General features: G+C 36.7%; 2 protein-coding genes and 1 pseudogene across 2 annotated transcripts; 2 read left to right on the forward strand and 1 right to left on the reverse strand.

Annotated features, from left to right (window-relative positions):
• Window positions 1-910: 910 nt before the first annotated feature.
• LOC131781044 (growth hormone secretagogue receptor type 1-like) lies at window positions 911-2,882 on the reverse strand (annotated as a pseudogene).
• A 1,478-nt stretch (window positions 2,883-4,360) lies between these two features.
• Window positions 4,361-14,985, forward strand: LOC131780978 (serine/threonine-protein kinase Chk2). Its single transcript, XM_059097619.2, has 18 exons — window positions 4,361-4,581; window positions 5,620-5,744; window positions 5,876-5,922; window positions 6,154-6,188; window positions 6,670-6,735; window positions 7,160-7,215; window positions 7,306-7,346; window positions 9,335-9,428; window positions 9,705-9,758; window positions 10,277-10,341; window positions 10,863-10,962; window positions 11,240-11,278; window positions 11,372-11,419; window positions 11,874-12,037; window positions 12,246-12,361; window positions 12,617-12,702; window positions 13,702-13,779; window positions 14,391-14,985. The coding sequence occupies exons 1-18, from the start codon at window positions 4,365-4,367 to the stop codon at window positions 14,496-14,498; spliced, it is 1,539 nt and encodes a 512-aa protein (XP_058953602.1). The 5' UTR covers window positions 4,361-4,364; the 3' UTR covers window positions 14,499-14,985.
• Window positions 14,986-15,829: 844 nt separating this feature from the next.
• Window positions 15,830-22,318, forward strand: LOC131780997 (ras-related protein Rab-24). Its single transcript, XM_059097636.2, has 9 exons — window positions 15,830-15,882; window positions 15,977-16,092; window positions 17,434-17,502; window positions 18,643-18,721; window positions 19,241-19,308; window positions 19,476-19,575; window positions 19,948-19,998; window positions 20,303-20,362; window positions 20,781-22,318. Exons 1-9 carry the CDS (start codon window positions 15,846-15,848, stop codon window positions 20,837-20,839), a joined length of 639 nt encoding a protein of 212 aa, XP_058953619.2. The 5' UTR covers window positions 15,830-15,845; the 3' UTR covers window positions 20,840-22,318.
• Window positions 22,319-26,700: the final 4,382 nt, after the last annotated feature.

Consider the following 26,700-nt stretch of genomic DNA (forward strand, 5'->3'; position numbering starts at 1 on the left):
ATTTATAAATCTAGACATTTCGTCAGCTCGTATGGCACTTCCGGAAGTGTCTTCTGCTATCTATAGCATTTGACACAACTTGATATTTCACGTGATATTATACGTAATTGAAACAACATTCTGTGCTGATAATTTTAGGGCTGACTTGCCAAGAATAGCAGCAAATCAAAACTGAAAGCTCAGTTTCAGTCACACGAACAAAACTGAATCCTTATAATTACAAAGATAAAAATTCCAAAATAGATACCTGATGTCACAAGTTAAATCAAATTACAGCGTTCTTGTGTTTTGATAAGTCGGCTTTTTTTAAGTACAAAATTTCATCATCTTACGATATGATTTCAAACAATACGTATCCTTAGTGGGGAGGTATGTAGCTTTTTATCAATCTTTTTTGACCTTGTTCCTAACTAAAGAACTTAACATCGATTCTGCGCCAAATTCGATCTCGTACGTGCTCAATTAAATGCAGGATTTAGTCCAAATTGATGTCATCTTGTTTGTTGTATCAATCCTTTCTTTTTTGTCGTCTTTTACCTATCCATCCGTTTATCTATTCAATTTCTCTATTGCTTTAAATCTGATCCAATTGTTATTGATATCGCTTTGAAGCGATGCGCCGCAGCGAAGAGTTTCGAAGCAATATCGCCTTATTAGGTTTTAAAAATATTCCTTTCAATCAGAGTCACGGTTCGGACCGAGATACAGCCCTGATAATAGAAAAATCAAATCGATTTAACGCCGATCTGTCGTAATTGGATAGTCTGTAGAGTCTATTCCTTGCCTTGATCGATTGCAAATGAACCGGATAGCATTGGATTTTTATCAGAAATGCTAAAACACTTTTAATCCAGTGAAAAGTTTGTTTATAAAAATGAACCTAAGCTTTCAAGGAACAACATATGTGACATTCTCGTCAACAAAAGAAGCTTTATTATTATTTATCGGCCCTTCGGTGTTTCCTTTGAAGTGGACTGATATTGATGCAGGAACAATATTTAAGCTATCCAAAACAATAAGTCCTCATTACAATACTATTTTTTTTTCTAAAATCTTATACCCCCTGCATCTTGTATTTGTTTGTAACCCACTCGTTTTATCCTCAAGAAAGAAACACTGGTGAAAAGGGAAAAAAATATTGTTGACTCCGTCTCCTAAAAAATCTTAATGAATCAAAATCTGTTAAGTGCTCACTCAAAAGAACTTTTATATTTTTGACACACTAACTGACCACAGTCGATATCATAAATGTTGGAACAGTTCTTGGTAATACGTGCGCGTTGTCGCACAATTTTTCACGGTCTGTCAGAGACGGTCATAGGTGACAGGGTATTACATCAAAGGGCTAACATGTTCGTGACGTTTTAAACCTTGGCAGAATTTGCTTGAACTTGAGGAGCGTATCGTATATAGTCTATGTCAAACTCCTCTCTCCTTCGCTGATCCCTGTACGTCTTTTTCTTACCATTTCACACAGATGTTTACTGTCCTATTAACCTATTATTTAACTTCGTCACATAAAATTTCATCACTAAAGAGATATCACTGTCGCATGAATTGGCGTGACGGAAGCAATTATCATAATTTCATTACGTGCTTCAAAAAAACTTATCAGTGATGAAGCAGAAGTTTATTGCGTGTTTTTCTCAAGGTTAACTGAATAGTTCTGTTGATATTACCTAGGGAGCCGAACTTTCGTGTAGGATTTCTTTGCAATCTGACTTGCTAAAATTGTTTTTCGAAGGAGGTTCGAACCAAGCATACAATTTCAAAGTCTAAATTTTAATCAGTGTTCTGGGCTCTAAACATGATTAACCTGCCCTTCACTAAATTCGTTCATTCCAGAAATTTTCTGTGATCGAACACTTGAGGTTGATTTCGTTGAAGATGACCTTGGTTTTCGTGTATCAGTTTTCCGGAAGCCGCGGCAGTGAATTAAGTCTTTGTAGGAGAAGCGAAACTGCTTGCTGCAAAAACAGTAGATGATGGGATTCACTGCAGCCTGTCCAAAAATCATCATTTGACTTAGCCGCCACACAGCATCTCCGTTATACACATAAAAGTACCTTAGAGTGCGTATTATCATGAATGGCCCATAGCAGATGAAAAATACAAGAGTTACTATGGCCAACATTTTAGTGACTTTCTTCTGTTGAAGTCTATCTCTGGAATCCGTTCGAAGACTGACTCTTGTCCTCGCATGGTTCGAGAGATGCTGAAAATTCTGAAATGCGCCCAGATCATAAATCCAGAGGTAACAGAAAACAGAAGCACAGCTTGGATTGCGTAGTAAATTTGTCTTCCATCATCTCCCATGTAATCGTTGAGGCATAACGACGGGCCACTTTTTTCATCTCTTTTCACGGAATACGCGTACAGCAAAGGAGTACAGGACACAATTCCAATCACCCAAATAATCTTGAGAATTAGTGAACGGTTATCAGTCGACTGCGCACGGGCCAAGACGGGCGAAGAAACAGCTTTCAGACGCTCGTAGCTGATTGCTACTAAGGTTAGAATAGAGACAGTATAGCAGGACTCGATGAGAAAACTCTGAATCTTGCACACGGGATCTCCGCCGAACCAGTCACCATGACCAATGAAGGCGATCAAATCAAAATGGATAATAACGTAAACATTAAGTCGGCCAAGCTAAACTTGCGATGAAGCACAATAACCGGAGGTCGTCACTTTGTAAGTCTTGTAGCATGTTATGAGCGCAAAAATGTTTCCCACAAAAGCCAGTGTAAAGATTGTGGCATACAGACAATAGAATATGTTCATCATTAAAGGGGACATCTTCTCGATTTCCTTCAATTGTGGTTGAGTTGTCTTCAATTGGCGAGGTTTGAGTTGAGAGAATTCATTTTTCAGTTCCTTTTTCAAAACAGCGCAGAACTATTTGTATTGTAACGTTTAAGGACGGAATCTTATATGCGGAATTAGCTGTATAAATTACGTAGGTTGATTGACTTAGCTCAGGGTGTGTCAAATGAAACTTCCTGTCACGATCTTCTGTCAGCCAATCACTTCGCGCCTATTGCCAATAACATTATATTATCGATGACAAATACCTCTCTCTTTACTCCAAGATAAAAGCTCAAAGTGGAATCGATTTGAATCCATAATATAATGTTTCGATTTTTTTTACCTCACGGGATGCATCCGTCTCAATCAGATTACCTTCCTGTTTTAGCGCTTTTCAAGTTGTTCTTGACTTCCGCGCAAGCTGACACTAACAGTGTTGGCAAACAGGGCAACACCACAGCCTGTAAAATACCAGCCTGACATAAAAATTCTTCCAGTCCTAGTTTAATAACAGGACGACCCTGCCACTCCCCCCCCCCCCGGGAAGCAACGTTCATAACATTTAGTAAATTCTCTTCGATAAGTAAAGTGTGCTGAAACTCAACATTAACTAATAATAACAGTTGAGAATACCACGCTTCCTTCCTTGGTTCAGACTGGTGCTTGTCAAAGAAAGCCGAAGAGACAACGGATTATAACGCGACACCAGTCTCGTTTAAAGCAGCACCAAAATGATGATGTATCGCTTCAACCTTAAAAGTGACCAGCATCAGGAGCCCATTAACTTAACTCTTTTAACTGCCAGAGGGACCAAGGACAGAAACTTCTCCTAACAATATCAATACAATATCAACCAAATAAGTGAGTGAGAATAAAAGTAAAATATCAATTTGGGTATAATAAGTTGATCCCAATACTAAATTATCTGTAACGCAACATTATAATAATTGTTATTGGTTGACAGTAAGGAGAATTAAAAATTTGATCTGGGCTAAAAGGGCTAAAATGGCTCCTGCACCACGCATCTAATTTCTCACTGAGATCACGAGAATAAAGGAAATGATCACCAACCTGAGAAGCTTTGATTGTTTAACGAATTCTCCCATCCATCCATCGTCATTACGCAAGGAAATGTAGAGAGACTGGTATGGAGAATATGCATACTGACGTCAGAGTGTAGAGTGCTGAGAATGATGTTTATCAAGGACACTAAAAAAATTGAAAGGTTTCCTCACTTTTCTGTCAATCGCATCCAACCGAACTTGATAAATTAAAAACTATTTGAATACCAGATATTCTCATTGCACTCTTTATACGATAAAACGGACAAGCACTTACGTGCCTGCCTTGTGATCTAGTAACGAGAAAGAGAATACCCATCTTCCAAACGAGTACAAGTCGATTGTAAATATGCAGGGTCTATGAGTCTTTCCAGAAACCTTCCCCTCCCCCTCCTCCCTCCCCACTCCCCTACTGGGGCCCGCTGATCGCAGCATTTGGCGCGAAACAAGAATCGGTCACCAGTCCCCAGCAATCCAGTTACGTCCCTCAGCAACATGGCCGACCATCAGACACCGGACACTTCTAGCAGCACAGGGACTTCCTCAAGCTCGCAGAGCCAGAGTGTCCCTTCATCGGCGAGTATGGATTCGGCGGGAACAGCTGCTACACTTCCAACCCAGGATGCTGTCGATGGAATGTCGGATGAAGAGGAACTAAAGATGTCAAGCTGGGGAAGACTATTCCCGTTGGGTATCGGCTTTGAAAAGATTGGTAAGCGTTTGATAGAGCAGACAGACATGAAAATCTAGAATTTTCTTACCTCGGAAGATAGTTTTTATAGCTCTGATTTCTATTTTATGTATGTATCATTGTGATCTGAGGGCGATTTGAGTGAATTTTGCCTGTTTGAAAATATAATCTCGCGCGCGTTCATGATCATGACAGGAAAATGGAACAGAATTCTTAAGGTAATTTCCTGTAATTTACAGGGTCACTAGAATGTTTTGATAACATGATTATCGGTTATGTTATTTTAGGGAACAGAAAACTATTGCAAAGAGAAAACCGTCGAATTTTACAATTTGGCTAAAAACAAGCGACCTGGTGCTTGAAAGTGGACTGGTTTTAGACTCAATGAAGACGTTTTTCTTCAACACCACCTTACGGTCTTACCTTAAAATATTATCGTTGAACTGTTGAATGAAAAGAAAATTTTTCACAGTTAAAAACAAAAATCTTTGAGGGAGTTCACAAGCCAGTCTAACATAGCTCGATGAGATTCCATGAATGCAGAACCAGTTCCAGCTGCTTGGAATTTTGGGACTCTGCCACACAAGGTTGTACTGTCTGACAAGTGACCCTCTTGGCTGGAACCTATCCCAGTCTCCACAAGATGAATATTGCTCATACCCCCCCTCCCCTCCCTTTCTTTGTATGGAATGCTTGTCAATCACTAATTGCATCTGGCATTTTGTCAGCTTTCTTTGACTGTTTGCTGGTACCTGTTTATTGCTCTGGTTGGAGAGAGGCACAGCAAGGGTGTAGTTTGGAGGGTTCTTAGGGTGCCCGTGACCTTCCCATTGTAAGCCAGGTGGCAAAAACCGGTGAGTACCCTCTGTTTAATGGTGTGACCCCCTCTTTGAAAAATCCTGGCAACACACCTGTCCTTGTAAGAGTGTTACAACAACCCAGCCTGAGCCTAAAACTGGAGCCTTGCATCTGGAATCCAGTACACTAACCATTACACTCCATCTACAAATGCTATTATTAGTAAGATGAGATATTTGTTTATTTCTTGTATTGCTCTAGATCTTGAAAAAGATGTCAATACATTTGGCCGTGGCACCAACAATGACATCTGCTTTGAACCCAGAGCATTTAAGAAGAATCCGCAATATCAGGCAATTAGTACAAAACATTTTAAATTATACAGGGTAGGTATGTGCATTGCACTATTCATCAATAATTCTGTTCATTACAATTGAGATTTTTTTTTTCATATTATTTGAAATTGGTTGAAAGGAGTATATGTATCTCAGACCATTCTCTCTCTTCCATGTGTTAGGAGTTTGATGCAGATGGGACATTTAACGTGTTCCTTACTGATCTTAGGTAAGTCATGCAGGTGCTAAAAGTCCTTTCAAACTGTGACAGCATTTTGAATACAATAATATCTAACACTTAGATTTTTATTGCAAGGCTTGTTATGACCAAGTGGAGACACCACATGTATGAGGTTTCTCTAAAATCATGGCCTCAATTTCATTAACAGTGTCATGTTTCATCAACTGATATCTTTATTTGAAAATTAAAAACATCTAATTTTTCTGCTTTATTTTTCAGTTCAAATGGAACTTTTATTAATGGGCAAAAGATTGGTAAATTACTTATTTTTTGTTAACATCCTTGACAACAAGCAGCTTTAGAGTTGAATGTTTTCCACTCACCATTTTATCAGCTCGATTTTAATGAACTAATGTCTATTGTGTTAGTTCTTCCCTCTAATTGACTTACAGCATGTGGTTGACCATGTTTTTATTTGATGCATTGTAATAATTAACTTTCAAACTATTAAGGAAAATCTAATAGATGGCTCCACCCAATACCTGCAGTCTACTAGTGTCCCATCTGCTCTAAGGGACTGCATGCTAATAAAATCAGGATATAGATTTCAACACTTCTATGGCAAGTAAACTGATGACCTACCCTTTATTCATTTATATTTCCTGAACCAATTGTATTTTGAGGTGTTATTGATTTTCTTATGAAGGTTGGAGGTGAAAGAATGATGTGAATGGTTGTGATGACGTGTTTGTTTAAATTTCACTTTGTTGGTTTTTTTTTTAATTTTCACTGTAGGTAAAAACAATACACAACCATTGAATAACAATGATGAGATATCTTTATCTTTAAAGAAACACAAAGGTACAAGTATAAGTATAGTAAATATGACACAAAGAAAAACTCACAAGAATTTAACTTATCATAATTATTCATAAATTTAGTGGATCTTTTCAGCAATGTTTTATGTCCCCCCCCCCTTTCTCTATTAAGGTCTTTCCCAGCCTCTTCTCCATTGATTCCTCCTCTCCAGTGAGCCATCTCTCTCTGAAAAGTCCTCCCTTGTTCAAGTTCCCCTCCTTAACAAGTTTCCTCTTTCTCAATGTCCTCTCTTTTATTTAGTTCTGCTTTCTACATTTTATCATCTCACCCCTCCAATAAGTCCTCTGGTGAGTTCCCCTCTCTAAAAAATCCTTGTCATCTCTAGAATTTATAACTAGTTGACTGATGTCAGGCCATAAGTCTCTTGAAATATTTGCTTTTCTTTTCTTTTTTTCTCTCACTATAGCCTATGTATTTCAGAACATTAATCAAGCTGACCAGGAATTCAGTTTACTACCAGAGGTGAAGCTCAAGTAGTTCTTACAGAGACTAGGTACTTTTTAGACCAACATTTTGGACAGCAGAATCATAACATTGTTTGTTTTTCTGTAGGATTTAAAGGAGAAGTATGTTATGTCCAGATTCCTTGGAAGGTGAGTGTAGTTTGGGTTAAGACTGTTCCAAGTGACAAAAAACATTAATTTCCTCACCCCTTTGAATACAGTGTTTCACATCGGAAGACCTTTCCCATGTCATTTTTTCTTTATTGAAATAAACAATTGGATCTCATGTCAGCATACATTCATTGCAATATGAAGCACACAGGAAGTTTGGAGAGCACAAGAGATGCATAAGAGTTGCTCAGGGCATAGCTGAGAGCAACCCTGATTAGCTCTCCAAATGCTTCTCCAAGCTTCTGGTCACCTTCTATCTCAAGGAATGTGTGGTTGGTACATGAACTAATTGTTTCATAACATTTTCACACTGGTGATTCACTTTTATTTAAAGAGAAGTTACCTCTGTCAGGGCTAAAAATTGGCAGTTGCATGGTTGCCAGTGGCAAGTTAAAACTGAGCAGGGCCACCAAAGGTTAAGGTTTGAATGCCTGATGTTTGACTATGCTACAGAATTTTGAAAAGTTGCAATGTAAATTATGCGAAGTACAAAGTTAAAAATAAAACTCAATGTGTAGTTGGACTACGTTTCTCTTCATTTCTTTGCCTGGACTCTAAAAGCATCCCTTTTAGTGAATTTTTTAGTTCTGAAGTGGAAATTCCAAGCCATTTTAACAGTGATTTCACAGGCTTGTTCTTTCCTTTTAGTTAACACTCCATTAAAAGCCATGGGGCGTTTATTCAAGTTTTGTGTTTTAAACTCGAGGAAATCAAGGGCTACTTCATTTTGGGATGGGCCACTAAGAATTCAAGGAAACTGGCCCAACTGGCCACCAAGTACTGGAGTTAATTTTTAGTCCTGCCTCTGTTATGCCCCAATGAGTAAATATATATCATCAGGTTCACAATGGGGAAAAAAACCATGCTCTTGTAATTAAAATTGATGGAATGGATTTACAAGTTACGTTATATATGAAGTTACTGTTAGCTTGTGCTGTGGTTAAATAGAGTATGATTTTATAACTGACTAACTGGTGAACTAAAAATATGCTAGACTAGCAGACTGGTTGACTGAACAACTGGCTGACAAAGTGACTGACTGGCTGATGGGTGTAGTTACAGACTGACAGACTGAATGGATGACTGATGATGACTGATCTGTAACTTACTAACTGACTGATTGATTAACTGACTGACTTACTGAGTGACTTACTGTCTGACTAACAGACCAACAGATTGACCAACTGACTGACTTACTGACTGAATAATTGACTGACTTACTAACTGACTAATTGACTGACTTACTGACTGACTAATTGACTGACTTACTAACTGACCAACTGACTGACTTACTGACTGAACAATTGACTGACTTACTGACTGACTAATTGACTGACTTACTGACTGACTAATTGACTGACTTACTGACTGACTAATTGACTGACTTACTGACTGACTGACTTACTGACTGACTAATTGACTGACTTACTGACTGACTAATTGACTGACTTACTGACTGACTAATTGACTGACTTACTGACTGACTAATTGACTGACTTACTAACTGACTAATTGACTGACTTACTGACTGACTAATTGACTGACTTACTGACTGACTAATTGACTGACTTACTGACTGACTAATTGACTGACTTACTGACTGACTAACTGACTGACTTACTGACTGACTAATTGACTGACTTACTGACTGACCAACTGACTGACTTACTGACTGACTAATTGACTGACTTACTAACTGACTAATTGACTGACTTACTGACTGACTAATTGACTGACTTACCGACTAATTCATGAATAATTGGTTTGGTAGTTGGTATGCTACACTTTGCTGGATTAAGGGAGCAATCAATCTTTACTAGCATTCTGTTATTGATGTATCTATTGAAGCCTCCCTAACCCTAAGTAGTTGACAGTGGATAAGGAAATCTTATGATCCTCTCTGAGATAATAATGACAAATTATAATGATTAACACAAATGTACAATATTTTTCTTGCCTATATTAAGGGGTGCATGTGGTGAAGTTCGCTTAGCTTTTAGCAGGGGATCATGCAAAAAATTTGCCGTCAAGATTATCAACAAAAAGACATTTTCTGTTGGAGTAAGTGTCAAGCTTATCAATGATATTCTGGTAATTATTGTAATTGTGAATAGAGATACTCTGGCAGGCTTTTTTTACCTTTGGAATACTTTTCTCTCACATTTGGCTTAGTACTTAAACTTGAGATGTGTTTCTTCCAATGGTGCATGTACATGTGACTAGAGGTTGTGCCTTGCTCAAGAGGGGGTTGAAAAAAGATCTATAGCTTATGTTATATGCCCCTAATTTTTGTAATGAACTTTATTATGTATCTTTCTGTTCAAACTTTCATTTCAGCCCAGGCAAGCAGCTCTAAGAGATGAGGTGGAAATATTGAAGAAGCTTCATCATGTAACTATGATAATTGTCCTTTATCAGTACCACCTCATGATGTATATTCTGACTCTGAATGGTTTAGTTTTTTAATGTATCCATATGTTTACTTGAACCAAGGGCAGTTTGTTCCCATGGAAGAGGAGGGTCTTCCCTTCCTAGCCATGATTGGTGCAGTGCGAAAATTAGCAGTGCTAAAATTAGCAGAGTCCACTTTCTTGTATTTCATGACAGGTCTTAAGAAAGGTAAGGGTTTCCAGAAGATTTGGCAGACAATAATATTATTTCTTCACCAGAGTTTTGCAATGGTTTTAAAGCCCATTCCATAATTATTTCTATTGGCATTTTGTCTTTTTCTTCCCATCACTCAAGCCAATCTATCTTTTCCATTCTGTTCATTTCCAAATGTTCTAATGACACATTTAAGTTTTCTGCTTGTTATTAATATTTATATTTTATTTAAAGGAAATGAATTATCAACCTGTAATCGACTAATACAGACTGCTTATGAACTTCAATTGTACCATCTCTTTCAGCCTTGTGTGATCCAAATTGGAGATGTGTTTGAAACTGCTGAAGTCCTATACATCTTTTTAGAACTGTATGAGTCAAATTTTTGCTAGATTAAAAAAAAAAACTAGATTTGTTAGTGTTTTAGGTGAATATTGAGAATTTTGTACGACATCTTATTGCAAGCCATCAAGAGGTCTGCAAGGGATCTAGAAATGAGAACCAGACCCCAGCAAACCTCTCCCTGACTTGTCTATGCATTGCTATTCATGATGCTGCCAGGCTAACTTCCAATCAGAACAAACAGAGCAGTCAACAATCCAATGCTGTTAAAATCAAAGCAATAAGCATGCAAAGTCAATTAGTGCACATGGGTCTCAAATGAATTTCAACCAATACTAAAAGAGCTTCAGATACTAAATATGCCAAGAATTCAGTGACCTTAGGGCCAATTCAATTCCTTAAAAAAGAAGAAAATTGAAAGATAATCCAGTGTTTGAGTGGATAGCTCAACACAGAGTTTGTCTGATATAAAAGCCTGCACAAAGATTTAAATGGCACCATTTTGTCATATTTTGTTGTAAGATTTGTTTTGCTTTTTCATGACTCCAGGGTAGAAGGTGGTGAACTGTTTGACAGAGTTGTTAGTGTCACAAGATTTGAAGAACCTGTAGCAAAGCTTTTGTTTTACCAGATGCTTGTAGCAGTAAAGGTGAGTGTCATGTGATCCTAAGGCACAAGCCAGGGTAAAAAAAGATACAACATAAAAAATATCTTTCTAATCAGATTGCACCATTTGTGAAAGAATAATTATTTAGGAGATTTATTTTAATTGTTTTTTTTCTAAATATTCACAGAGTGGGATCAGTATTTATCATATTATCTGTTACACTTTGTGATTCATTATTGCTCTTTACAACATATGACACTCTCAATAAATTTTTACCATCAGTGATATTAATCAATTCTATGTTTGGGTTGATTTCCAGTATTTACATGATCAAGGAATCACTCACAGAGATTTAAAGGTACAAATGAATAAGAAAAATTTTTCAACACTTGGAAAATTGTTATTGAAATTCAAATTATATGTTTTTTTTAATGGTTTCCTTCATTTTTAGCCAGAAAATGTCCTTTTAAGTTCTGAGAAGAATGAAACCCTAATCAAGGTGTGTATTTTTCAACTTTTGTTTTAAATGCAATATTACTTTTCAAATTATTTTCCTCTTTTGTGTTAATGTATCAATTTCTTTTGAGTTGATTTGATGAAAAAATTTGGTAGCTTAACCCATTCACTCCCTAGGAGTGGCCAAAAGGAATTTCTCCTTACAAATCAATACCTTTCCAGACAGAATGATGACGAGAATTGATTTATGCTAAATTCTCTGCTTGAAGCGTTTGACCCCAAGAGTGACTAACATCTGGTTTTCCATTATAATATCACCCCTGAATCATACAGGGAGGCGGGGAAACCTGCCATGGACTAGCATCCCATCTAGGGGGAGTGGCATCATTTCTATGCTGTGGAAACAAGCAAAGCTGCAGTGATCTAAGGCACTGGATTCACATGCATCGTTTCACTTTGGAATTGCACAAAAATATTCAATTATGTTCCTTACACAGATTACTGACTTTGGTCTGTCCAAAGTAGTTGGAGAACAGAGTCTGATGAAGACATTATGCGGGACCCCTAGTTACCTGGCACCAGAAGTCCTCTTGACAGCTGGTATGGGAGGGTACTCTAAAGCAGTTGATCTGTGGAGCTTGGGTGTTATATTGTTTATATGGTGAGTTAGGCACTGACTGCAGTGTAGTAAAGTTTTCATTTATGTGAGGAGTAACTTGTTCTTTAGTTGGCCTACAAGAATGAAAGTGCTGATTCTTAAAACTTAGAACTTGTCGAGAAGAAGAAGAATGTTCCACTGCAAGCTCCTTGTTATTGCTTGTTTCAAAATGATTTTACTCTCACTCAGCATAATTTTATTTCTCTCACAGTCTAGGAGGTTACCCACCCTTTTCAGAAGAAACAAAGAAGCACACACTTCACGAGCAGATTATCAAAGGCATCTACTCTTTTCCAAAAGCTTATTGGAAATCTGTCTCACCCGAAGGTACTAACTAAAAATGATAATCTTCTACCGTATTATTTTGGAGATGCAAGTGGAAAGGTTATAAAGGAAAAAGAGAAATGATTAACGTCATTCATTCCGAATAATAATTGAACTACAGCATCGCAGAAGGCTGTCTTTCAGCTCAGAGACAAAGCAAGCCACCTTTTTTTTTCCCTGCAATATTACTCTTAAAAAAGCATCAAAAGAAGTTCCAATGGTCACTTTATAAATGCTTTCTATTTTTCTTTCATTTAGCCATTGATCTAATTAAAAAACTTTTAACTACGGATCCGCAGAAAAGAATAACTGTGGATGGAGCGTTGCAACATCCCTGGATTTCCGTGAGTATTTGTCCGTGAACACGTACAGTATACATTCCCACTTGGATTCTTGTTCTTGGCGTTTTTTTTTCCACTCCAATGTATGTGCGTTCATGACCAAGAGTGAGGTCAAGATGACTGGATCTTGGGCGTGTTCTTTTTTTGCGTTCTTATGGATCGAGACAAGTCGAGATCCATAAAAAGGAAAAAATGAACGAGGCTAATATCCAGTCATCTTGACCGAACAAGCTTGGTCAATGAAGGATTTATTTTATGGTAAAGAAGAAGTAATACTTGTTTGAAGGGAAAGATAGCCAACCGGTTTTATTGCAAAATTAACAGACAGGAGTCGTTTATGTTTTCTTTGTTTTAACTGTCTTCTGCCGCTTTTTGCGCTTCTATCGTCCACGTTGTCCAAGAATTTCAAACTTAAAGTGTCCGCTCCAAATAATTTTTTCCTTGCGCGGAACCAAAGCGGGCAAGATGGGTCCATATTGCCCGCTCGGGTCGCCAATCAGAACACAGGATTCGCTTCATATTGCCCACGGGCACTGCCAGCGATAGCATAGAACGAGTGGTTGTGGTGACTCGATATTATCCGTGGCAGAATTGGATGTGGTGTAATTATCAATTTATTGCTGATTAAACTCAATATAGACCAGTTTTCGATTCAGTAGGTGGCCTGTATTGCTGCTTTTAACATAAACGAGCCCTGACCATGTGACTGTTTCACTCCTAATAAAATTAGATTTCTACCTTTCCTTTTACTATCGTTCGTGGGTGACGCGCTGCCTTACGCTGAGCGGGTTGGACTCTGGGTCAAGAGGTCTGGGTTCTATAGCTGGCAGGGTCATTGTGATGTGTTTTCAGGCGAGACACTTTACTTGCTCAGTGTCTTTCCCCACCCAGGGGTATACATGGGTACCAACAAACTGACAGGGAAGCTTGCTGAGATGCAGGGAGGAGGGGGAAGGGGGGCACTTTGTCTAACGTTTGCTTTTTTTTCTGTTTTTTATCCAGAATGACGAAAAAGTGATAGAGAAGGCGAATCAGTTGATGGCTGCAGTGAACGCTGATATGCCTCCACCCTCTGGACCAGTAAATATTGGACTGATAGTCCTTTCTTGTTTATCGTACGAGATATCTCCTGCAGTGTGGTTTGCATCGTTTGCATCGAAATGTCATACTCAGGAATCTGTCTGTCTGTTGGTTTTTCTTTCTGCCTGTTGTTCTATCTGCCTGTCTGTCGTTCCTCTTGTGTCTGTCGGACTGACTTTCTGTCGGTCGGTCTGTGTACCTGTCTGTCATTCTTAGCTATCAGACGTTGGTCTTCTGACCTGAGCCCTTAGTCTTGTTTTTCGATTGAGTGTCGTAAAACCAACATCACCATTCAGTCACAACAAATCTCAGATATTCAGTAAATATCACAAGTGGCCAACAGAGCTCAAAATAGAAACACGTAAACTACTTTAAGCGCGGGAAAACGTAATTGACCAATTCGCGATTGATTTGATTTTGCATCTGATTGGTCGAGAGAGGGGCCCGAGTTTTCTTCAACAATCATAGATTGTACAAGAGCAAAATCAATGCAATGCCGTGTTACTTCCAACCTTCAGTTGAAAGCTGCGTCATCTCCGCCACAAAGGGGTCTGATTCTACCTAAAGGCTCTACTTTGTAAGCACAACTTTTTTTGTTCTTCATTTCACAGGTTCCGAAGAAGAGGCACCCATCTGACGAGGATGACGGCCCTAGTCCGAGACGAAAACGAATTTCCACGGACATTGTTGAGAGTGACAGTACCACGGCTCTGTCGTGACAGTGCCACAGCTCTATCGTGACCAAACCAAGTTTAGTCACTCAATGCTTAGGAAAAGGATATGACTGTTTGTTAAGAACCGTTGATGGCGGCTGGTGGGAAAAAGTGATACAATGTTAAAATGTGCTCCCAAATATATAATGGGACGGTTGTGTCAACTGTATTGTCATGTAAAGGGAAGGGTTAAGGAGCATAATTGTTCTCTCTGTTGTCCGACTCGGGGTTGAGGAATAGAGCAGCTTTTTGTGGCATTTTGATCGATATGCGAGGGTTTCTTTTAAGTTGAATGATATAGAATATAGAAACTACAGAATATGAAATGTAAGTAGACCCATCTGGTAGTTTACCAGGTAAGATATATAAAATGAGTCATTCCTTGCTCCAAGATAGGTGATCGTTTATAAATTTTATGCTTGTTAAACAAGACAATTATTGTTCAGTGTTGGGCTTTGTTTTGCTCGGGTATTAAAGGAAATGTTTTGAATTATTCTTGGTCTTGTTTGTCTTTGTATGTAGTGTTGTTTAACCTTTTTCAAACGAACGATCAGTACAAAAGGCAACTAAAAATCCAGGACGGGATAATAGACCAAAAATACACCAAGGCACCATGTTGTAACGAATTTTCCTGCCTAAAATGGTCTTTAGAAGTGTAACCTTTGTGGTGTTTGAAATTCTGTTTGTGGTCTACATTCCTCATATAACATTTGGGTACCGTAAGGCACGGGTGTGCATCACAAGATAAATTAGATGGGTAACCAGGTAGCACTTTTCCTCGTGTGTTTACAAACGACTGTGGTCAACTGATTTATGGCATTTTGTTAAAGCAACCACAGTGTATCGTTCCTCTCATCAAGCATACTGAGCTCTACTTCCAACAAGTTGTAACTAGGTTTCTTCGACACGCAGGGATGATAAAGGCGTATTCAGACAAGTAGAGGCAAGCGCGAGGTGATTGGAAAGCGCGAGTCGAGTCATGCGCGAAAGGAAGAACTCCAAAACCAAAATGACGCCCATACGCAGCATTAATTCTGATGTTCCTGCGTACAAATCTAGTTGGTTGCTTCCCAGATAGGAATGGTGCACGTACCTTTTTTTCTCAGTTTCCATATCTCCAGTAATTTCGGTTTGTCCTTTATTTCTCATAGTGAACGACTCCCCATTTTGATGTGCCATAAAAATGTGGGAGAGGTCATTTCTACTTCTTGTTACCATATTTTTCCTGGGTCTTCCCTCTCTTGTCACAGGTACACTTCACGACTTCCTTCATCAGCGACTTGCTCAACGCGTCATGTCAATACGTCATACACATACCTGTGAGTCTTACATGACGCCTTTAACAAACAAAATATGGCGGGTTATGCGGCGGAAAGTGGTGGTCGAATAGGTGATTTATATGCCTTTCCGAACGTATTTAATTGATTATTTCATATCGATCTGTCGCCATTTGTGATATTAGACGTATATCTTGCAATAATTAGATGAAATGCAAGAGAAAACGTATCTTAAAGTTGTTCTTCTCGGAAAAGTTAACAGCGGAAAGACATGCCTTGTCACTCGATACATTACACGGTCATTTAGCGAGGAAACGCCAAGCGTGAGTATAATGTTTGATATAATTTTCTTGATTTATATCACGATACTCCTCTGAAATTACCCCTACTCTCTGCCATCGAGACAGACTGCATTCGAGTCTAAAGCTGTCAAACTTCAAAAACATATCAAAAACAGTCTCCTCGTCATGTATTTCAGCTGTGTATATTTCCGACAGAAAGTAAACTGACTGAGTAGAGAGGAGATTTATGTGTCCAAACTTTAATAATTGAACGGCTGTAACTCAACTGCGTTGTACCTTTTATAATCCATGTTCGATTTGCCTTAATTTTCGTCTATTTTGATGCCACTCACGTACATATACACTGAACAATTATAATTGCAGCTAGTAAGTAACTTACGCCCCTGACAAGGAAATTTTCTATACATTACGTCACTACCGCATTCGAACAGTCCAAGTTCCTTGAAGGTCTTCTTTTTAGACCAAAATCTCCTCTCGTCAACCCTGATCTTCAGTGTAACGACTAAAAGTCTCAAGAAATAATTAATGTTTACCGGTAGTAAGGAAATGTCAATTTGAGTCTGCCAATTTCTTACAATTAATGTATGTGAAATTCTAAACACGTACAGTTGCATCTCAGGAGAGTATTGCCAATTAGATCTTAGAAAGTAAAGAGAAAATTTACACTTACATTTATTGCAAAGTCAGTTGGGCTAAAGAAAGAATGCTGCCTTATTATTTTATAAATCTAACTTAAGTGTAGCTTTATTTTGAATCTTCGTTTAGGAATAATTATAGTGATATAATTATCGTTAGCCCCTATCTGAGAATTAAATTAAACAATGAGTCCAAATGTCAGATTTGATTAGTGAAGAAGTTAATAAAAATGAAAAGGAGTGAATTGATAATGTTAACATCTAAGAAATGAACTGTATAGTGGCATCCTAGAAATGATAGAGATAATTAAAATTTAACCCACTCTCATATTTATTTTTTTAGTTCTTGTGGTTTTGTGTGCTGGTATTGGGGGCTGTGTGCCATCAAATTTTAGACTTTGTTTTGTATTAAAGTAAATGGTTTGATAATGAATTGTTTGTTTTGTATGTAGAATGATTCATGTATGTAGAATGATTGTATGTAGAATGATTCATGATACATTTTTACATACTTAATGTAAGTGAGTTACATAAAAGAAAACTACTGCTGAAGGAAGTACAGTGTACATGATTGCTGGATGAAGTATGCTCTAGTAATTATGATATGGTAATGATTTTGTCTCTCCTCACCTCATTTTCTTTACAGTTATTGTTTGCTTCTTTAAAAGTTTAGTTATCAGGAGAAAGTTTATCAAAATTTATGGATTTCTATTTTTTTTTCCTTCAGACAATTGGAGCAGCATTTTGTAGAAAAGATCTCTACATTCAAGGCAGGAATCTGTCACTAGCAATATGGGTAAGGCTTTAGACTTGACTTGGTTATAAACTTCACCCACAGTTACATGTAACATTGGAGTATACTTATATAGAGTAATATATGGGCACGCTTAGATATGGAATTTCTCTTCGATTGTTCAACTCAATAGCTCACAAGTGAGCTTTTGTGTTTTGTGTTTTTTACAGCATACACGTGTTTTGTGTTTTTTACAGCTTTTGTGTTTTTTACACACATACACGTGTTTTGTGTTTTTTACAGCTTTTGTGTTTTGTACAGCATACAAATGAGATGCAGAGTTGAGCACAGGAAGAGAAATTTCATATCTACAAGTAACCATGTATTATTTTGTTTATCATATAAACACAATAGCCCTTTAGCAACAGGAAAAGCTGACGTCATAAAATAATGAAAGTAAAAGAATTGTACAGTGTGTTAGTGCTGAGGCTCAAAATGGAAAACCCATTAAATCATGATTACAAAAATAAAAATAGGTATAATTTTAAATTTACAAAATTCTGATTTATTGAGGTTGTCCTTGGCAACAGAAGAAGTCTTTCAGATGAATGGTCAAAATCAGCTTATGGCAAATCTTCCAGTAGTCGATTTTCGTTCTCAGCAGCAAGAAACACCATTACCAAAGCCACTGAAAATATAACTTTCGTTTTTCCTTTGGTATATTGGTTTTCTTCCCCTTCTAAGAAAGTTTGAATGTCACTGTCTGTAAGCAATAAGCAATACAGATTTTTTAATGTTTTAGCTGCCATAGTTCAGGAAAGTTTCACCAAACTACTTTGTATTGAGAATTGTGAAGGCTTTGTCATTCATTCATTCATCAACCTAAGGGAGTGGCACAAAAGGCAAGTGACATGTCAGCAGCTGATTGGCAATATCCAACACATTACAAAAAATATTGTATTTTTTCACACGTGTTGTTACGGCTTTTCTCAGGGCTGGAAATCCTTGTATAACACCATAGTTTATGCAATAGAAAGTTTTGTTACAATATACTATTTCATAACTTGCTTTCCATCTGCGGCAACTTAGGATATCTTTAATTCATTACCATTCTTAACTTATAAGTGAATTAAAATGTTTTTTCTTCCTGGTTCTTTTATTTGTTGAAGTGAGTGTGATTTCATGGATTGTTTATATTTTTAGGACACAGCTGGAGCTGAAAGGTATCAAGCAATGAGTGCTATGTATTATCGTAGTGCTAAAGCAGCCATCTTATGCTATGGTTAGTATGTGTTTTTAATGAAATTTATTGAATAATAATAAGTATACATTATGTTGTATTTGGAAGCCTTACTCTTTATTTGTAACTTTAGAAAGTCTGAGATATTTTTTTTACATGTTTTAACACTAATTGGCAGGTCATGGGTTAAACTCCCAGTGAGAGCAATCACAGTTCTTTTTCTCTGAGTATACCCATGTTATTCACTGAATAACATCATCTTTCACTTGTTTCAACAATGTTTGGTAAGATTCACTTTGTTGAGATGGATTGTACCCTCAGAGCATTTAGGTTTAATATAATTTTGTTTTTGGCGAGGGGGGAGGTGGGGGTTCGTTTTATGATTAATGAGGGGTGTTACCTGTATTTAAGAGTAAAGGAACCTTGTTCAAGATGGGATCAGATGTGGTAACCTCCAGATAGCAGACTCAAAGCATTAATGAAATGCTTCTAAAACATACTTACAATTCACTGTAAAATCAAAGTTCAATTTATTTTAATGACCTTTGTTCCCCCATGCAGACCTGACAGACAGAACAAGCTTCGATAAAGCCAAGTTTTGGGCAGACCAGCTCAAAGCTGCAGAACCTGTAAGTTATTTGATATCATAACTAACTTTTTTTTGTAATTTTTCCCCTTTCATACCCTGAGGAGGCTCACTGCCTTTTCTTCTTTGGTTAAGGAAAACAAGTCATCCTATCTTGCAGTTTGTGTGCTTGATGCTTCATGAGACACTTACTGTAATGTTGAATTTTAGGATTGCAGAATCTATCTTTGTGGAACTAAACTTGATCTAATAGAGGAAGCTGTGCAGCCAAGAGAGATCCAGACAAAAACAGTGTTAAATTATTGTAGAGGTCAGTAGAAAACTTTACCTCATTACTGCTTTTACTATCAGTTAAAATGTATTGCTTTTTGTAGATAAAAATATGATTATCAAATCATGTAAAATATAAAGATTAAGTGAGGGAAGGCTGTGGGTCTGAATTCTGTTCAAACATGAATTTTTTTCTGCTTTGGTTTTGGCGTCTTTTTTTTTTTTTACAACCAATTTACGGTAGTTCTGTTTTTAACAGCTGTGATCTTTCTTGTTGTAATAGAAAAGAATGATTAATACTAATAATCATACTCATATGAACTACAGAAGGTTGAGGAACTTGCAAGAAAATCTAAGATTGCAGTTGTAGACTATGCAATTAATTATTTTTTTTCTTGTTGTTTGTGTGAAGAGATTGGTGGTGACATGTTTGAAACATCAAGTAAAAGAGGATACAATGTTGGTGAGTGTGAATGATTGAAAATACCTGATGATTTGAGGATTTAAAACATGACTGGGAAATCAAAGTTTGATAAACATGTAAATTTAAACTTTATAGATTTAAACTGAGATGGAAGCAGAAAACCCTCATTTTCAGCCTCTTTTTTGCCTCACCGTGACAAATGTATCGAGAACAGTATGGAGATTATGTATACTAACAATAGAGTGTAAAAGGGAAATAGTCTTGCAAGGATGGTCATTGCTTGATTAAGAGACAGTTACCTTATACTTCCACTAACTTGATATTTTTTTTTTCTTGTTTGTAGATAAGGTTTTTGAGAGGATAGCAGAAGATTTTATGAAATCTAACAAAGCTGTTTCCTCTGGTATGTATAAGTTACTATAAGTGTAATAGTTTTTAACCCTGCCACTTCAAAGATCTAAAAATTGATTCCTTACACTGTTTTTCATTTATCACTTATAATTTTTAGATCTAAGAATTTGATGGACAATCAAAAACAGTATCCCCCTAGTTGATAACTTTTTCACTTCTCATCACCTTTCTACTTGAAAACTATGGATGTTGTGGGGGAGAAATCCATGCTTGATCACTCTTTCACTCTTTCAACTTTCTTCTGGTAACCACTTGCCCAGAGAACATTTGCATGACATGAAATTGTTTTACCACTAACTGCAGGAGCATTTTTAATTTTGCCTTTTTTTTTTTTTGGATTCTATGCATCTATTGTTATAGTCTGCATTCTGAGCCCCAACATCAAATGAGATTTTATGCCCTTGTTTCAGGACCAAGGGGTGATGTGCAAGTAGACAATAGGGCAACTCCAAAAAAGTCATGTTGTTAACAGAGGTGTAACAGAAACCTGACAACAGGGCTGGGTGGCCAGTACACACATATTGCATGCCATCATTGTCACAGGAAAGCCACAAGTCAGTCAAGGAGATATGACTACCATTGTAACATGCTAGATTGATAAAAAAGATTGATGAAATAAGTATTATATAGAGTCTATTACACAATGTAGAAATTGAGGTAATGGTGATTTTGTAATTAGAGACAAATGTAGTTCTTGATTTTACCAAATAGTTTAGATATCTTCATACACACTAGATATGGCAAGGAACATTTGAAGAGGTGCTCTATGTGATCAAATACCAGGTTCTCTTTCCAGTTTGTCTAGTATTTCTGTGTGAAAACAGAGTGAGGAGTTAGTGTTGCATCAAATGTGACTAATACACTATTCACATCAGCAAAACATGTTTTGTTAAATTTGTTTTTACTGAATGACAATCATAAACAGAGAACTAAAAACTGAATTTTCCATAGGATTCTAGTACTTGTATTTCCAATGTGCTACATTTTAAGTCAATAAATACTAAGTTGAACAGTTTCTATGTAGGAAAAAAATTAAACTGTGTTTAACAAACAGCTTTAATTTGAAACATGTTTAAGCTTTGTTGTGAATGAGATATAACTGCTTTATTCCATACATTCATTCATTTATCAAGCATTCTATTGAAATTTCATTTGCAGGTTTTTAATTAATTTAACCATAGCTCTATCTTTCATCGGATGGAATCCAAACATTTAACCATATAAATGAAGGCTAATAAAAAATACATTAAATTTTATACTTTTCCTTTTCATTGTTTAGGTGAAATTCTTATTTGTGACCAATTACTGATTCAATTAAGTTTATTATTTAAAGTTTTTCTCTAAATTAAAATCAGAAACTTACATCTATTGCTGTTTACAAATTTTCAATAAAAATATTTACATAAAAATTAATGATGCATCAAAAAAATGAATCAGAAATTGTCATGACTGGTATGACAGTGCTTAATTAAATTTTCTCAGGTAAAAACAGCATATGAAGTCCAGTTTAAAAGTTATGTTTTTTTTTTCATCTCTTTACTGCCTTAAATTTTTGGAAAATTTATGACATACTTGTATCATGATGAGTGATAAGACCATTATGTGTCTTTCTTGTTAGCAACTGAAGTCTCTTAGCCTAATCAGATTAATATATTTTGGTCACGACAGATATAGTTATGCTTTTGCATTCAAATATATGTATTGCAAATGCTTCTCTTGTATTCAATTTAGTTAATTTGTACTCTTATATGTAAATTTTTGTGAGGTGCTTGTTGAGAGAGATGTTTAAACATTGGATCTGTTTTTTTACTTATTTTAGTTCAAATGAAACCATGTAAAAATTTGTGAACAAGCACACTTTGAGAGTGTATATATACATGTACATTCAAAATTGAGGATGTCTTTATAGGGAAGGACTTGACAATAAAATGGAGATGGTGATCAGTAACTGCAGTGCTTGCAAGGTCCAACCCTTAAACTTAAATTAGTGACCAAGATGGAATTTTCAATACTAATAGAGTATCAAACAGACAAGTGACGAGAATAAAGAAAAATATCAGTTAGGGGATTATTAGTTGATCCAGACCCAAGTTCTCCAAACTAATATCAAGAAAATTGTGTAGCTGACAGTAGGGAGAAATACTTATGAGATATTGACTGTAAATATATGGAAATCGTAAATTTGCACTGCCGTTGAAGAAACGAATATAGAAGTGGTCCTCGCAGTTGTGAACACTACTGAACTAGTAGTTGAAAAGGCCTGAAGAGAATTCAGGTCCGTACGGGATTTGAACCCATTACCTCTGCGATACTGGTGCAGTCATTATTCACCACTTGAAAAGTTTCTTTAGATCCAAGTTCAGTTGGTGGAGCGCTGCACCGGTATCGCAGAGGTCATGGGTTCAAATCCCGTATGGGCCTGAATTTTTTCAGGCCTTATTCAACTACTAGTTCAGTAGTGTTCCTAACTGCGAAGATCGCTTCTATATTCGTTACTAATGAGATCTTGGGAGTAAAAGAGTGGAAGAGAAAAATAATTTTTTAGCTCGTTATTAAACATCCCAGAAAGGTGAAAACAAAGTGAAATTCTGAGGGCAATTAATGGCAAGTTCACCCTCTTCCCATACCCTTATAGTGAGGACATGCATTGTAAAATGGCTAAAATTGAACCTGGAAAAAAGGGCTGATTCTGTTTCTCCTTATAACGTCAAGAAACTTTCAGCTTTTTTATTTAATTTCTTTTCTTAACCCTTCTTTTCCAATATTTGTTTGTCTTCCCATTTAAAACCACCTTAAAAATAATCTGGAATGTCTTTGTAAACAGTAGTCTTTTCATTTTTTGAACATTAGCCGACTGCTTTTTCCAACCATTGGCAATTTTTTTACCCTCTTCTCAAACTCTTAAATTGAAATTTGCATCGTAGCGCACCTGAATTTAGGCCAAATAGCAGAGTTTTCGTTAAATTGTCACCTTAAAGTCAAAACACTTTTCCCTCAGAATCTTTGCTCACTTGTTCCTTGTAGTACGTACTTCTTACATTTAATCTTTAAATTCGCTTTCCTTGCATGGCAAGTTCCCCGCAGCTCAGTGGGTAGAGCATTGTACCGCGAATGCGGTCCGAGTCAGGATGGAGATCCTGACCCGGGGAACTTGCCGTTTTCTGTTTTTGTTTTTGTTGTTTTCTGCCGTGTTTTTGCCTTTTTTTTTTTTTTAATTTTGGTTCATTATATAACGTTTTTTATCTTCACTCTTTGATAAGGTTACTATCCTCCCACGCCTCTGAATTTGAAAATTATTAGATCAAATAGCAGCGTTTTTGTAGTAATGTCATCTTAGAGTCTAAACACTTTTCCCTTAGTATCTCTGCACGTTTTTTCCTTGCGGCACATAGTCCACTTGTTACATATAGTCTTCAAATTTGCTCTTCATTCATGGCAAGTTCCCCGCAGCTCAGTGGGTAGAGCATTGTACCGCGAAAGCGATTACATTAGGCAACATAGTTTTTGTAGTAATGTCATCTTAGAGTCAAAAGACATCTTTCTCAGAGTCTTTGCCCACTTGTACCTTGCAGTACATACGGTACTTGTTACATATAATCTTAAAATTTGCTCTCCCTTCATGGCAAGTTCCCCTCAGCTCAGTGGGTAGAGCATTGTACCGTGAAAGCGGTCCTAGTCAGGATGGAGATCCTGTTCCGGGGAACTTGCCGTTTTTTTTATTTCATATTTCATTTATTTCATTTTCTATTTCAATTTTTTAATTCCTTTTTTTCAATGATTTCTTAATCTCCTACCATGCTTTTAAAAAGTCTGAAGTGTTTTTTTATACTCGTCTTTTCACGTCATTACACTAGGAAAGGTTTACTGCCACTTTGGCAAGTTTACCCTTTGCCTACACTCTTTAATTAAGGACATGCATCGGAACACTGCTGAGTTTTAACATTATTAAATTAAGCAACATAGTTTTTGTAATAATGTCATCTTAGAGTCAAAAGACATTTTTCTCAGAGTCTTTGCCCACTTGTACCTTGCAGTACATACAGTTCTTATTACATATAATCTTAAAATTTGCTCTCCCTTCATGGCAAGTTCCCCGCAGCTCAGTGGGTAGAGCAATGTACCGCGAAAGCGGTCCCAGTCAGGATGGAGATCCTGACACGGGGAACTTGCCTTTTTTTTTTTTTTAACTTATTTAATTTTCTTTCCAATTTTTCAATTCCTTTTTTTCGATGATTTCTTAATCTTCTACCAAGCTATTTAAATAGTCTGAAATGTTTTTTTATACTCGTCTTTTCACGTCATTGCACTAGGAAAGGTTTATTGCCACTTTGGCAAGTTTACCCTTTTCCTACACTCTTTAATTGAGGACATGCATCGGAACACTGCTGAGTTTTAACATTATTAAATTAAGCAATATAATTTTTGTAGTAATGTCATCTTAGAGTTAAAACACATCTTCCTTAGAGTCTTTTGCCCACTTGTACCTTGCAGTATATTCTGTACTTATTACATATAATCTTAAAATTTGCCCTCCCTTCATGGCAAGTTCCCCGCAGCTCAGTGGGTAGAGCATTGTACTGCGAAAGCGGTCCCAGTCAGGATGGAGATCCTGACACGGGGAACTTGCCTTTTTTTTTTTTTTTTTAATTTCTTTCATTTTCTTTTTCAATTTTTTTAATTCCTTTTTTTCGATGATTTCTTAAACTTCTACCAAGCTTTTAAATAGTCTGAGGTGTTTTTTTATACTCGTCTTTTCACGTCATTACACTAGGAAAGGTTTACTGCCACTTTGGCAAGTTTACCCTTTTCTTTACACTCTTTAATTGAGGACATGCATCGGAACACTGCTGAGTTTTAACAGTATTAAATTAAGCAACATAGCTTTTGTAGTAATGTTATCTTAGAGTCAAAACACATCTTCCTCAGAGTCTTTGCCCACTTGTACCTTGCAATACATACTGTACTTGTTACATATTATCTTAAAATTTGCTCTCCCTTCATGGCAAGTTCCCCGCAGCTCAGTGGGTAGAGCATTGTACCGCGAAAGCGGTCCCAGTCAGGATGGAGATCCTGACACGGGGAACTTGCTGTTTTCTCTTTTTTTTTTTTTTAACTTTATTATTATCATTTTTTTTTTTGGATGAACATATTTTCCTTTTCCCATTTTATACCAAGCCAATACACTGTCTGAAATGTCTTCGGATTCTGATCTTTTGAATTTGGTTCATTATCCAACGTTTTTGCTTTCACTCATGGTCAAGGTTACCCTCTTCCCTCACTCTTAAATTGAGGACATGCATCTGAACTTTAGTGGATTTGAACAAATTTTTTTAAGTCATATTACTTAAGAATCAAAAGGCTTGTTCCTTCGACTCTTTGCTCACTTGTTCCTTGCATTACATATATACTCTACTTGTCGTGTATAACCTTAAAATATGCTCACCATTCATGGCAAGTTCCCCGCAACTCAGTGGGTAGAGCATTGTACTGTGGAACGTTGCCGTTTTTTTTTTTAATTGACCCGTCTGTGTGAACATTTGTTCCTTTCCCATTTGATACCAAGCTTAAACATAATCTGAAATGTCTTCGTATGCAGGTCTTTTCATTTTGATTCATTTGCCAACTTTTTTTAACTCAATGATAAGATGACTCATTTTTTGCACTCTCAAATTGAGGGCCTTTTTCTTAATTCTCTTTTTTTATGTTTTTTTTCCATTTTATGCTGAACTTATATAGTCTGGAATGTCTTCGTTTTATTTTCTTCAAATCATCTTCTAATTATTTCTTTCGTTTTCTCATGTTTAACATTTATTAATTAAAAATTATGTTTCAAGCACCAGAAGATAACGTCATTTTCAAAATTCATTATTCTGTTGTAAGGCGTGCAAAAAATAAACCAAACCACACCTAAAACTGTGACGTATCTGCTACTGATTGGCTGTACGTTTTGATCCATATTCATGAACAATTTCGATTACACCTCATTTCAAACTGTTAGCGACCAATTAAAGATGTCAGGCCAGGCTGGTCCTCACCGATGCTCTATGTTGCAAGAGTTGGATGAAGAAGCATGGCTACTTATTTGAGCTTCTAGCCACTTGAGCGAACGGTCAGTATCAAATACATTGGAGTTCTAATGGGAAACCAGTAACAAAAGCAATTATTTAAGGGTTGCCACGTCCGTTTGGGATTTCGCCTCAAAGCCTTTCAAAGCTTTTTGAAAAGCAACATGGAGCAAACATGCTTTCCCAACTAGTTCTACTTTTATCAGGACCTCTACAAACAAAACTATGGTGCAAATTCTCAGTACAATCCCTACTTGAGTTCATA

This window comes from Pocillopora verrucosa, chromosome 2 (assembly GCF_036669915.1).
Source record: "Pocillopora verrucosa isolate sample1 chromosome 2, ASM3666991v2, whole genome shotgun sequence".
Lineage (NCBI taxonomy): Eukaryota > Metazoa > Cnidaria > Anthozoa > Scleractinia > Pocilloporidae > Pocillopora > Pocillopora verrucosa.